Genomic DNA, 14,990 nt, shown 5'->3' on the forward strand with positions numbered 1-14,990 from the left:
ACAAACAAAAACCATATAGGAATTGCAGAGGTTCTGGTTCTTCAAAAGATAAGGCACTGACAAAAATTTCTTAGGTAAAAGGCTGCATAAGAATTTCTTGCCATTTACAAATAGGTTGTAGTCCATAAATGGTCCATTCCTAGGCTCAGTAAGGTAGACCCTGAAATTTTAAGGACTGATCCCTCAAAGCTACATTGTTACCATAACAAGTGTGATTCATTCTTGAGGCCATATGGCACATTAGGAGAAATGAAAAACAGTCTGGGCAGATAAAGGCAGAAGACGTTGCTTGTTCCAGCATCTTTCAATAACAGAAGTGCCATTTGTCTTGAGTCTTTGAAGAGATGTGATGGTAACTCTGGACTGCAGTTTCTGTGGAACTCATGCAAACATATAAAATGCTATTAGCATTAATCATTGACAGGGTGGAGAAAAAAAGGTATATGGCTAGTTTAAGCCAAGAGCTTCTCAAGGACTGGGATCCCAAGTCACAACTACTTAATATTTTCAATAACAGCTATCTCTTCTGCTGCACAGTGAGGCGTCAAACCATTCATATAAATGCTGTCTGTCTTTGTCAGAGCTGGCAAGATGTCCTTCTCACTGGTTAGATGGTTGACTGACAGGGTTCTCTTGCAAGGAGTCAGGTCTTGATTGTGGTTGACTGCTAGCTCTGCAGAGAGCTTTCTTTTGATAGAGGTAGCCCGCTGAAACTTGTCATAGATCTCCACGCTTAGACGCCTCCGTGTTTCTTTGAACTCTGCTGTGACATTGGCTGTCCATTCTGCGGCATGGGCTCTGAACTCCCCTACCTGCAGCAAAAACAAGGAGAAAGAAACATAACATGCCTGAAGCCTTTAAAGGCTGTCTGGGCTCGAGAGCCCAGTGAGCAAGCAGCGTGGCTTTGGGCTGCCAAAGAGCTGCTGCTGGCACAGATTTCCCATGCCTCAGACTCACTGTTTTATCAATAATAACCAAACTGGTGTCCAAGAGGAAGAAATGTCACACTAATAAGAGCTTACAATGATTCTAAAAAACAAAAGAGAATTTTTTTTGCTAAATGCTTTTTTTGGATTAGGGGCAGTCACCAACAGAAGGAGGTTCCAGTAAAGAGAGCCCTGACAGCTGCAAAGCACCCCGCTGGCCGGGGGATGCTGAAACCCCAGCAATCCAGGGTGTGTTATGTACCGCTACAAGGGTGCAGGGTTATTTATGAGCGCCTTCACTGCCTGTGGAAAGATCCCTAGGAGACTTGGCAGCAAATTTCTAAATCTAGACAGAAAAGCCTTTTTAAAGGAAAATGCCAGCTGCTTGTGTTCTTTCTCGTGCTTTCTCATACCTAGCACCAACGCAGTAACAGGTTCAGACATGTCAGCACCATGCCTGCTTGTCGCCCTGACTCCGCTGAAGCGGTGTATCAAAAAGCAACGCGCACACAAGTGCAGTGGGGGCTCCTCAGGCTGCTGCCGATCATGCCCAAAGGAAAGGCAGCCTGCCAGTCAGGTGGGTTTTCTCCCTTTATAGGCAGATCTCCAGGCAGACTGGCTGCAAGGTGCCAGCTTGCACGATCACGACTATTTTGTAAGTGTATGTAAATCCCCGCTGTCCAGCTAGTTCCTATTCTCTAACTCTGCATGTCTTTGCCGACAACCTAAAGGCAGATCCACCTTCATTTAGAGTAAAACTACCACAAATTCTACCCTTTAAGCATTCTTTTTCCTCTGTTTCAGTATCAGCAAAGTTGAAACATCCTATGAGCCCACCCTATGCGGTTAAGGCAGGCAGCTGCTGGCACAGAATCCCAAATTATCATTATTTTTCTGAGATGCAGTATGAGATAGACTTGGCAGCTCACTCAAATAACAGAGGTGAATTACGGACTTGTAATTTACGTGTTATTTATATATTTGCTCTTCTATTTTGAGCAGCTAATATCATAAACTAAATAAATTATACAAGGCGTATTAAAGGAGACACCTTTGGAGGAGATTATCCCATTTTAAGCGCTACAGAAATATTTTCAGATTGTTTTTCTTTAAATCTCTGCTTTGTTGGCAGCTTAACAGTTTAAAAGTATAGCAAGGGGAAGATAAACTGCTGATAAACGTAAGTCCAAAGTGAAGCATTTCAAAAGAATTAACCCAATTAAATAGATTAGTCTAATTGGTAGTGTTCAGTCCAGAACTTCAATCATTGGCAAGCAAGCTAGGAATCCGTGAGCACAGAAATGGAATAAAAATTAGCACAAAGAAATATGGAGGACAAAACATCAGAGACAAGTGGCCACAGGCTTATTCTTGTTTAGCAGTGCAGTGGAAAACAGGAATAAAATGAAGGTAAAATTGATCAGCTTGCTGAGGAGTGTCAGGGTTTCAGGAAAACTTTCCCCCTCCCAGGAAGAAACCAAAAAGCTCTCTTTACCCAGGGGTCATTTTATTACATTTGTCTCAGCTTCACTGAATTACACAGATGACTAATGTGGACCCATTATGTATATTTTCGAAAACAAGGTTTATTTTCTGTAATACACAGAGGATTTGCCTAGCTGAATGATTATTAGTGTTTAAATTGTGCAATTAGGATCAGAAAAACTGCACTTCAGATCTGAAAATAATAAAATCTGTACTGCTGAAACATTTCAGCTGTTACAATATTTTTATTTGTAGTAAACAAGTAATAAAAATACAATAGGCAGTATCAAGGCATGCCCTGAGATAGCTCTGTCCTGCTCCAAAGCTTTGCCAAAGGCAGGCAGCTTAAATTGTGGGGGTCATACTGCCTAGGGGGGCAAAGAGACATTAAAAGTTATTTTACCCCACACATTTGTACCCCTTATCAGCTGTGTAAGCTTTCATCAGTTCAGCCATTTTGCTCAGCAATAGCATTGCATATAGTCACATTCAACGAATTTTATCAAATTTGTAGTTTTAAAATTGTGCCTCAGCAGGCACAATTCAGGCTACTGAAAATCACAACCATCCTAAACCATCTCCCCATATCCTTTTTAACCTTTCCTTTACTGGAAGTTTCAGTTCCCATTTCTCTTGTGTTTTCTCAGCTAAGAAAAAACACCTGGCCATGCAGGTGACAAAACCAAGTCTATTTAACCCCGATGACATGCTCAGAAATGCCTGGACAATCCACCTCGCTACATGTTGATGATGGTGCTGTCTTGCACAGGGCAAGCTGCCGTATTTTAACTCTTGTGCATGTAAGCTATTTGGGAGAATTTTTACATTGTAATTGTTAGGATATCTGACTATTACATTTTAACCAGATTTCTTCTGAGAAGCAAGATGCAGCTAGCTGAAGATTGTTAAATATGGCTTTTGGAGACAGGTTCATGTCCCAGTTAAGGTGATATGGAACATGAATGTGGTGATCTTAGTCCTATCTGCCTGTGTATCAGAGGAACACACAGCTTGGCATAATTTTAGTTCATATTAAAATCAGAGTAAAAAATTGAAAAATGCAGTTCTACTGCTAGGCAAAACTGAAATGCATTAGTAGCTAAATAGAGGTAATTGGCACAGCATGAAAGCTGTAAGTTCAGTGCTGTGTGAACTGTGTATGCCTCAAATTATTGCTTTCAGCCCCTAGCTTTTGTGTGAACTGAAATGCACCCAAAAATGTTATCTTTTCAGAATAAAATTCTTTTAATTCCATTGCACTTACAGACTCAAATACAAAAGGTTATAGAAAAAAGGAATATGCAGTTTTTAGCTGCCAGAGTACAAAAGCAACCTGTTCTTGTAATTTGATCCCTCCTTTATCCATAGGGACATTTCAGTATATGCTCAGGCTCTCTCTGTCCCTAAGGTATGACATTTTTTTATACTACATTATAGCTTCACTTCATTTGGGGTCTGATAGTCACAAAATATCTTATGCAAAGAGACTGAAATGCCAGTTGTCTGTGCTGCTCAAAAAAAATATTCTGAAGATAGACACCTACCATCACATTTGTTTACTTTTCTCAAAAAACTGCTCTTGCTTCATTATCTGCAGACTCTGTAGCTGCCATAACTGAGGGCAACATGATACCAGGATGAGGCCTCTTAGTCACAGAAACGATTGACAGCTAAGTATTTTACCTCAGGCTGAATGACACAAAATATTTCTGGAGTAATAGGAAAAACATGCCACCGTGATAGCACAGGAGTCAGCCGTATAATAAGTCGCACTGGTGATGTTGCTCACTGCTACCCCGTGGGAACGTCACAAGTAATGGGGAGGCAGGCTCTTGTCCAGCTCCAGGTTTGATTTCCTCCACATTAAGGTCTAATTTAGACTGCAGCGTGTTTTGGCAGCTCCAGTGATTTCAGGGGCATATTAGCTCTAATATGTTAACATTACACATTCAACATTAGCAGGTAATAACCTTAGTAGATATTTAGGATTTAATATCCTAACACCTTGCGACAGGTGTTCTAGCTCTGCTCTGATCAGCGATCAGAGATGTAGGTTACAGAGATGGCAGCAAGTTGAGAACTTTTAAAGGCTAGGAGTAACAAAATCATGTAAATACCCATTTCTTGTTCAGTTTAAGGCATGCTATCCTAGTTCTTTGTTTGGACTCTGCTGGTAGGGGCCTTGGAAATGTCTGCTTTCATAAAAAGCCACAGTTCTGCAGGTCCCTCCCTGAAGATTTCAATGACAAATTCTCAAGAAATATGCTAATAGTATAGATAACTCAAAATCCTACATCGCACACTTCACCAGGAAAGACTAGATCTTGTTCTTTCAAAGAAACACCACTAGCTCAATTCATTCCCTAGTGCATGCTGCCTGGCCCCCAGTTACCACTGCAGATGAGCAAGCATTTCCCTTACGTTCTGTGCTACATATGACAGCTCCATGGGGATGTCTCAAATACAGCAGGACATCTCTAGTGGCATCTGTAAATGTCTATATTTAGGCATCTCTGTCTACCTGTAGTAGAAATATCACATTTATTTTATTAAAACATGATGAGAAATAGCTTCTGAATCATTTTGAAATGTGTCTAACGATAAAAAAAAAGGCTTTAATTGCTAAGTTTACATCAAAAATAATGCATGAACTTCCTGAATAACCAAACAGTTCCCAGGCTGTGCACATACCTATCAATATAACTTACAGACAGACATGCATAATTTGACAGGATTAAGAAAAAACACAGATATTAGGCACTCATTTCCTTCACCTGTTCCTGCCTAAAGTCATCTGAATTAGTATCTCCCTAAAACTCATATGGGAGAAGCCTCTCTCACGCAGTATCATGGATAAAACCAAAACCCTCCCCATCAATTTTCAGCATCACCGCATTTTAGCTTTCTCACTGTCTTGCTAAGAACAGCACTTGGATAGCGGCCAGTCGCCTAATCCAGAACAAAGACAAGTCCACGGAGAAGCTACTGTTAAGAGAAGCAATATGTGCAGATACTGTCTTTCGGCACCTGCTTCATTCTTGAGTGCATTTTCTCTAATTCCTCATATTTATGAGCAGTTTGGGGGCCTTTCTGGACAGTCCTCTCACAACAGATATCCAAATAACTGTACCAAAAAAAATCTGCCCATCGTGCAGGAAGACCACTCATTCTGTTAAGTATGCTCTGGACAGCACAAGTCACATAGCAACAACATTTACATACGAGTAATCAGTACTGAGAATTAAACCACAACTGCTCAAACACACTTATCCATCTGCTTAGCAGCACAGGTTATTGCAAGCACAGGGCCAGGAAGTTCTCCTCTTTTGGCTGGCTCCCGATGTAAGAGAATTGACTTAAAACCTCTGTGACATACACCACTGTCCCTGGAATTCATCGTTTTTCAACAGAACCTCTAATAATACTTCAGTACAACTGAAAATATGAAACTGAGGAACTCAAAGCTCTCAGCATAGGCAATGAAAAAGGTTTAAAAATTTCCTAAGAGGAAAAAAAAAGAAAAAAAAAAAAAAAAAAAAAAAAAAACAAGCATACGTAAAGACCACCTTCAGCAGACTGAAGTGAACACATACTTCTGTAACTTAACTTTCCCTTAGCTTGGCCTTCTCTCTCACAGTCACTTTTTAAAAATCTCAATATTGCAGAATAACCAATCAATTTACTTCTATTTACAGAGAGGGAAGAAAGATACAATTGCTTGGAAGATCAGATATGCAACATGAAAGCTGTAATACGCTTGGGAGGAGGTACACCAATAACTGACAAATAAGAAAGAAAATAGACATCATACATGTCATGCAGAAAAATGAAAATAATATCTATTTCTAAATAATTTGTCTTGTTTCTCTTTGATGAGAGAAATTTTATGGTCACTTTTATGATGTTTTCTCTGGCACACACAGGTCTCAGTCATTTCACAATGGCCCTAACATTAGTGCAAAGCCAAAAAAAATGAATTAAATATCAAGTAGAAGAGCTGGAAATATCTGACTGCCTTTTAGAAAATAAAATGTAGCCTTCTTTACAGATATTATTAAAACTCTACATGTTCTGTAGTATATAATTTATAGCAATTGTCAGTAATGCATTCTCCAAAGTTTTGCAGTTTCATTTTTCCTCTCCAATGTACTTCTCTGTTACTTAAAAATAACACACCCAATTAACCTCTCCATAATATGCTACTCAAAGACAAAACTAGAAAGAGCGTGCACATGTCATATTATCCAAGAAGCAGAGCAGACTACATAACATTTTGTCTTAGTTTTCAAGAAACTCATACAGTGTTCTCAGAAATTGTTCTCAGAAAGTCCCTATTTAAAAATTGAAATAAAAGAATACAGGTACAGCTAGGCTTGATGGATTTAACAATGCAATTGCTAGGTAGGTTGATTCTCTGCGTGGGCAGGATAGTTTGTCTATCTGAAGTTTTACTCCTGCAGTTACGGGCAAGCACATGCCATCTCCTGCTGTCAGAGCTAAAGCTGGCCACAAACTTACATTAACTAGATACAAACTTATATTAACTAGATCGGTTCTCTATCGGCTAGAGATGACCGGAGTACAGAAGAGGAAAAGACAGGCTTCACAGACACTTTTATTGAAGCCTGCATATTTCCTGCATATTAAGGGGATCATATTATAGTCCCACTAAGTAAATTCCCACTCCCAGCATTTGGCTTTTAGTTTGTCTTTAGTTCTAGCATTATTATTGCAGTTATAGTGTTATTAGAGAGTATCCAACCCCATCGTGCTACAGCTATGCATACATATTTACATAAGACAGTGCTCCATTGTCTTTAAAGGTAAAATAAGACAGTAGCAGAAGGCAACACAGATAGGAAAGGCCACAGGCACTAATGAGATACTATGCTGAGCTTTTCCAAGTGCTTAACCACTATTTTCTGTTGCTTCAGTTTTTCAGAACTTCAGCTCCATAGCGGAGAGCTCTTCCACACCAGGTCTTTAAGCTATTGAACTTGATACTGAATGGTTCAGATAAAGCAATGACTGATCCCTCTTCGGGTTCCCCTGACTGGCACATGTGTCCTTCTATCTTTAAGACAACTATCACGGGGGGGAAAAATATTTTGCCAAATAGCCATCTCCTGGAGTAACATTTATATAGAGAGTAGTATTTTTGTAGCCATGGTGGTCAGAAGTGTTTTGGAAACAATGCTCTCCCACAGTAATTAGGTTATTCAGTCCTTTATTTAATAATGTTCGTGACTTCGTTCCGATGAGCAATAACTGTTTGGTTTCACCCACATAATTTCCACGAGCACATCAAATGCCCTGGATAAAATCAACCACGTTCTCCAACTGGAACGCACGCAGCCCATGAATCTTGGTTATTCTGGTGTGGAGGAGCATCTACGTTGGCAGCTGTGGGAGTATGTTTTGTGGAGATGTGACAGATGGCAGATGTAGAGATGGCAGGTTTTCTCTATCAGGGTCTGATTCAACAAAATAAAAGCAGGTAGCCTACACAATTTTCAAAATTGCCTCTATAAAGACAGAGCCAAGCATACTTAGAGACACCAAATTATTCTATTTTACCTCTTTTTTTTCCAGAAATATAAACACTCCCATTCTGGTGTTAGGTATCTCCTGGGAACTACTCTTCAAAAATTGCACATCAGATATCTCCCTGCAATCAGCTGCATGTGTATGCCTCAACACTGTACACAAACTATTAGCCTGATTTGCTCCTTTCCTAGTGTTTGGCCTTATTGATGACTTCAGACAAAAACAAAAAAGGTGCTTACATCTTCCTCCCAAAATCAGTTGTTCTATTTAACCCTTTTATCTACCTCAGAGAGCCATTCCAAACCCTTTTACAACCTGATGTGAGTAAATGACATCTACCTACCTGTATTAACCACAAAAAACTGCTACACAGGTTTGCATAAAGTTCTGTCAGTGGAACTTAAGGTAATTCAGGAGAAAAATATGCAGTTATTCTCAATACTATAGAGACAAAAACTTTGCTGCAGCCAGAAATGGCAGACGTTTTAAGAACTACACTAGAAGGATAATGAAACCCAAGGCACAAATAGTTGAAGGGCATGTGTCTCGATTTCCTCCTACATACTGTTTTATGAACTCATTGGTCTTTTCTGCTTATAAAGATATGAGAAAGAGAACAATTAAAAAAAGAGTTAATTTTGACAGAGCATTGAGCAGAGAATGGCTATTGTAACCACAGGGACAAATCCTGGTAAAAATTGTTTAATTCTTTGACTTTCCCATGTCAATATCTGGAGTCATTTTTGTGCAAAATATTCAGGCTCTATTTTAATTGTTCTACTTGAGTATTGCAACTCCATTGATCCTTGTAAAGAAAAGTATCCCAGAATTTCCTCAATCGCTTTTATCTGTTATTGCAAAACCAAGTTTCCTCACTGTCAACACAGCTTCTTGAAGATGCAAGGGTATTCTGCTGAACTAGCTGTGTCTGGGGACCCTTCCACAATAAAGGTATCACATACACACACAGTTATTACTAATAATGTCTTTCGGTATCTTTTCCTAACAATATTCAAGCTCTGAAATTAACTAGAATAAAGAAAAGTCTTCAGGAATGTTAATGATGGAGATGTGGGCTGAACAAATTCCACATTAAGTATCGCTCACCGTCAATAGAATTAAATCACAGATAAATTTGTCTCAGTAGCTTAAAGAATCACTTACATCTTGTTCTTAAAAAAAAAAATCAAGATTTCCTAAGGTTAACCGTGATAATGCCCTAATACCCATAATGGGCAATTAAATCTAAGAAAAGTCACCACTATATTCTGAATTTGCTTTGATTATTTTCTGTCCTACTATGAAGTTTTAATGATTTGCCTTGCCTTATTTTTGCAGATTCATTAGATCTCATCACCACTATCTGGTTATATGCAGAACCACAAGCCTGAAGCTGGAGGCACTTTATCTCCACTGAACTGTTCAGTCAGCATGGCAAGGTAACCAGGAGCAATGTGAAAGAACAGGGCCAAGTGCCAGGGGCCAGTGGGCAGCGCGCCGAGGGGGCTGTCCACCTTCCCTTGGCAGGCACAGGCTGCAGGGCTGCTAAGAAAGGGGGTCGCCGGAAAGTATGTCTCGTAATCCCAGGCCAGTAGGCACCAGCATCACTTGGGGACCTGATACTTCCTATACAATAATAAAAGAGCTTCCTCTAAAGGGATTTAATATGTCCAGCTAAGAGATAGGGCATAAATCAAGATCACAAAGTATTGTAGCTGTTATCTTTGTGTGTGTGTGTGTGTGTGTGTGCGTGTGGTCAATCTGAAGCTAAAAAGTCAGGTAGGTATCGTGTCTGGAGTACACAAAATTATGATGAAAAAATCTCACAAAGAAAGTACCCAAAAAATCAGCAGATTGGTTTTTCTGAGAATATCTGAATAGTACATACTTTCATGTTTGCTATTGCACTTAATACTAGAGTGTACTTGTAAAAGGGTGATCAATACAGAAACTCAACACTATGGACTGTTGCTAGGGCAGGACCTGGAACAACACTAGTATAACTTACACTCATGATCTTTTGAGAAGGGTAGAGATCAAACTCCACTCAAAATCAATCTGGCCATTCCTCCCTCGTCTTTACACCAACGGCACTCTACGTTTCTCAGGCTCCCAAAAGTTAGGGGGGGGACTACACCTCCCATTTTGGTTTTGATAGTAGCTTTGTACTGTCTCTGGCCTAATTTGACTAGAGACCTATGGCTGTATTTACTGTAGAAATATTTTATGAGCTGAGCAATATTTTATGTTTCTCCCCATCTAACAGAAATTCTTAGAAACAACCACCTTTTTAAATGAGGTGCTTCCTTCTCACATACACTTTTCTGCATATTTTGGATGGATTGGAAAAAACTCCTAGTTAGGAGGTGGTGTCTTCAAGCAGGTCTTTTGCCATTTTTTATAGCCCTTTGCATTCCTTCTAAAGTTTAGACCACAGAGCTATGAACTGTGTCCCAAAACAGTCCTTCTAATAACATATGTAGCAATAATGCCATTTTCCTACAGCTATTCAGCGTTCCCCTGCTTGCACATCCCAGAATTGTGTCATCCCTTGCAAAAGGACTTCACATGCAACTGCTTTTCCATTATAATTCCCTCCCACAAATCCTTCTCTGCTTCAGGGTCTTCTAGAGGAACAGGCTACCACCAAGGCTGTCTGACCTACCCTTTTAATTCCTGTATATAGCACTGTTGGCTCTACTAAAATACACTGGGAGGCCAAAGGACGTAAGCACTTAATTTTGCAAACATGAACTGGAAATTTATAGTCTAAATGGCTAAGATGTATTTGGGCAGGCATTTCTTCAGAAAGCACTGCAATTCAGAAGCAGGTGCAAACTGAGGTACGAGTGAGATAAGGAAAAAATCCTGCTGAAATTTTACCTTTCAAGGAGACTAAAATCAGAAGACTTTGTAAGTACTCTGAGTAATCAGAGTATAGAGAATAATGAGGAGGAGGGAGTTTAAGGCAAGCTGGCACAGCTGAAGCTGAACTTCAGAGACAGATCGCCTACTTAAGATTATAGCACACAGCATGTTCCAATGACTTTCTGACACTTCATCTATCTTACTGTATGAGCTACTTCTAGCAACAGATCTATCCTTCCAAAACTCCCACCAGTGTCTCCACTTGTCTTTCAGTTCCCTCTCCATTTGATGCAATCAGAACTCCTGAGTGCATTTCAGGAGAGAGAGAGGCCACCTGAACAAGGAATAGGCTTTTTTGGTTATCAGATTTTATTGTTAAAACACAGTGTTATTGAGTATCAGTGATCTAAAATTGTCACAGGTGAAATAAAATTCCATGTGGAAAATTAGTCTGGACACTAATACACTGTAAACAAAAACAAAAAAAATACAGATTTTTGTCTCATTTCCACTTGCACAAGACAAACTTACCTGTGGTACCTCAAAAAACACAGACATTTTATTTTGTTGAAACAATGAAATGCATTGTTCCTGCCAAGTCTTACGTAAAGTGCTTTTAAGTACAATGCAACTGCATCAGTAAAGAACAAAGTTACAGAAGTACAGATACAGATAATATTTGCTACCTACGTGTCCACCTTCTGGAACGCTGAGGGTTTTTTTTCCACAATATACAGCCTAAATATGCAATGATAAACTACATTTTACTTCAGATAGTGGAAAAGGCAAAAAGGAGATGATTATAGCTGGTTATCAAAAGAGGTATCAAATACTTCAGCAGAAATATAGTTTTAGTTGAGGAAGAAGGGGAGAGGGGATTTTCAATACTTGCATCCTCTCTGTCTTAGCCCTGGCCTCTAGTACGGGTTAGCTGACTTGGCTACTACTGCTCAGCAGTCTCCTCTGGCTTCTGCTGGCAGACAGACTTGATGATTACAGTTCCACTGAATTCCCTCAGCTTTTTCACTACAATTTTCCTAGGCAGATAGCAAAGACAGCTTCCAGATGAGTGAGAGCAGCTGTTTTTATCATAATGCTACCTGTGAAGTGACTATTTGCACAATGCTTCTGTCCAGTCAAATGCAGTTAACCTTGCAGAAAACACAATATACTCATATACAAGTTTCTTCCTACAAAATGTCATTAGGATAGAACACAGATAATTTTTCATGTTTTCTAACTAGTGCGCAATTTGTGCTATGCCATAATTCAGGTTTCTCAAATGGGTCCCCAGGCATTTCTGATACTATAGCAGCTATCACAGCAGCTATTGATAAAACATCTTATTTCTGCTACGCTCAGACATGTTTGAGAAATAGGTTAAAAAATGGGGGAACATTTCTGAACATCGGTAATATGATTAATGAACAACTGGTACGAATTACGTTATGTCTGTCTTTAATCTGACCTAAAAACACACAAAACATTTGTGTACAGCAAAATCCTGAATACTGGCATCAGCCAAAAGAACTTGGATATATCAGAAGAATGAGGTTTTCCTTTCTGTAGACAAGTGAATATGATTGTTTAGGCTACAAAGGTGAGTAAGAATGGGAAAAAGGAAATAGCGTGCGTGTTCCTGGTGCCTCAGCAGAGAGTTTGGCATAGTGCTGTGCTGCATCACCTGGAGAATAGAGTTCTGCTTAATAAAAATAAAATAGTAATGGCTAACAGGATCCATAAGTCTATTCAGTTCACGCTTCTTTATATCTTTAAATAAGTCTACATTGAAATAGCTTCAGTATAAAATAAAAACAGTGTAGTATAAAGTTCAAACATTCATAATATATTACGATCATTGAAATAACACAGATCATGAGACACTCCAAACAAGATTAAGCTCTCGGTGTGTTAGGACTTGTGCTATTCATGCAGTAAAAAGCACCTCATCCTGCAATCTTGCAGTCTAATGAGAGAGCATGAAAAAAGTGAGAGCAAGGGCCAGATTAACTCTAGGAAGTAGTACAAAGGAGAACAAATTGTTATACAAATAGTATCTCAGTCATTGCACCACTTTCTTTCAAGAATCCAGAAACAACAAACTCAAGGAAACTAAATCCAGTTTAGGAAATGCCCTAAGCTGAGAATGGTTATCACTTGAGAGAGTGCACTGGTGAAGCAACCCATGTGCTTACCCAGCTCACTTTCTCCCAAGGCAGAGGGTTTAATGGGCTAGATACACCTTTGCTCTGAACTACTATCACCATTCTCAAGTTCAAAGAGAATACATAAAAGCAAAGCAGATCCAACAGGTCACTTCCGATGCTGTGGTTTCCCTGCAGCAGCCTGCGTGTTACAGATCCCCCTCGCACTTTCCCAGAACGCCAGATGGGGACCTGCAACTGTTGGACTCGCAAACAAGAACGCCTGCATGGTGCCTCCTGCTGCATTTCTGTGAGGGATGCTAGTAAAGCTAGTGGTGTGAGTAAATTTAGAAAAACCAAATGAAATATGGAGGGCAGAGGCAAGACGAAGTCCCTCATTCTTCAACTAAAACTGAACAAGTAAATATTGTCCTCCTTTGCAGGTATACATCCTCTTATTGGTTAGCTGCCAATTCTTTTATCTGAGTAAGTGTTTATGAAATTCTTAGTAAAAATATAGTTATAACAGTCTGCCACAATGCTACCACTAACTACAAAGAACTACGAGCATAGCAAGGGCAACGTATAAGGGCTGCCTGCCTCATGTGCCTCACAAAATGGACATAATCCTGCCCAAGTGCCCTCCCCAGCGCTCGCCCTCCTGCCTGTGGTCACCACCACTGCCGCTCTCTGCTCAGGAAGAGGCTCTGAGGGACCAGAGGAGACTGTAATGAGTGAAGGTATATAAGGAGTAAGCTCTAGGAACTCGAGGACTGCCAAATTACATCCAGGCATCGATGCCATGCCCTACAGCTAGCACGACAATTTAGCACCACTGTGCAAGTGGTCTGACACTCAGTAACCACAAAAATTTTCCTGACACTGAAAAGAAGTTAGATTCCTTATATCTGAGTAATGCAAACTAACAGATATGTATAAATGAAGTGAAGCTAAAATAGAGGGAATATGTTGCTTAAAACAAAATTTCCTTCTTTCTAAAACTTATAGTGAACCTCATACAGAGCTACAATCAAAGGAAATTTTAATTATCCTCTAACATTTTCTTAAACCACAATATTTTGTTAAATGACAAAGTATCATCATTAGAATGATAGATGCACATTTACAAGTAGAAATATTTGAATTGAAAGCAGTGCACCTGAATACAAATAACAATGCATACAGCTGAAAACATTATGGTAAAATACACTTAGGCATATTTAAATAGTTCATTCCAATACCTTGCACTGCATGAGACAGTCTCTTAGCACTATCAGATCATCAAAGGTATCTTGAATATAACTGTTTAATGATTTAATATTTTTAGTTTATCTGCATCCTATCAACAATTGAGGCAGAAAGTTTTTTGCCTTAAAAAATGAGGACTTCATTATACTATCTAGAATAAAACCTGTAGAGAAATTTTTCCTGCAAGTCACTTGCAAACATGAACACATACTCATATTAACAATGCATTTCACCTAAATTTATACACAGCCATGTAAAAAACACTATGTTTGACCAGACTGCTACACTTCATACCTAAACAGCTTTGACATATTCCCAAAGAGCATGCAGTTATACGTTCATCTGGCTTCTAATCAGAATTTTTAAAGAGCATTTCTTCTCTTTTAAAAGATGTTCTTACCTCCTCCTTTGTCTTTTTTGATATGACTCTTAGCCAGTCTCCAATCATGCTGAGGACAGCTGCAAAGTAAGCAAGCCCAACAAGGATCCAGAACCACACCACTGGTTTGTAAAAATCTAGGTACTCAATATCTGATCCCCCTGAAAAACAATGAAGTTAAAAATAAAGAGGACGTAATAGGCATAGGCACAAAACTGTAAATGAGGTGTTTTCCTAAAATAGCAGTAATATTTTTATGACTTCTGTTTTCTTATCCATGCAAAAACAGACAACTAAATATTTTGTAGAGTTCAAATAAGTCATGATCTAAATGCACCCACTGTCGAACAGTTTTGAGATCACTGCTACTACATAAGGTATAAATTTTAGATA

General features: G+C 39.2%; 1 protein-coding gene across 1 annotated transcript in view; it reads right to left on the minus strand.

Moving 5' to 3' along the window:
• Positions 1–494: 494 nt before the first annotated feature.
• KCNK2 (potassium two pore domain channel subfamily K member 2) overlaps positions 495–14,990 on the minus strand; it is a gene marked incomplete at its 5' end in the record, with an annotated part of 73,218 nt that continues 58,722 nt past the window's right edge. Inside the window, 2 exons of the mRNA XM_062573567.1 lie at positions 495–812; positions 14,619–14,758. Coding sequence (XP_062429551.1) covers positions 495–812; positions 14,619–14,758 — 458 coding nt within the window. The remainder of the gene's footprint in view (positions 813–14,618; positions 14,759–14,990) is intronic.

This window comes from Rhea pennata, chromosome 3 (genome assembly GCF_028389875.1).
Source record: "Rhea pennata isolate bPtePen1 chromosome 3, bPtePen1.pri, whole genome shotgun sequence".
Classification (NCBI taxonomy): domain Eukaryota; kingdom Metazoa; phylum Chordata; class Aves; order Rheiformes; family Rheidae; genus Rhea; species Rhea pennata.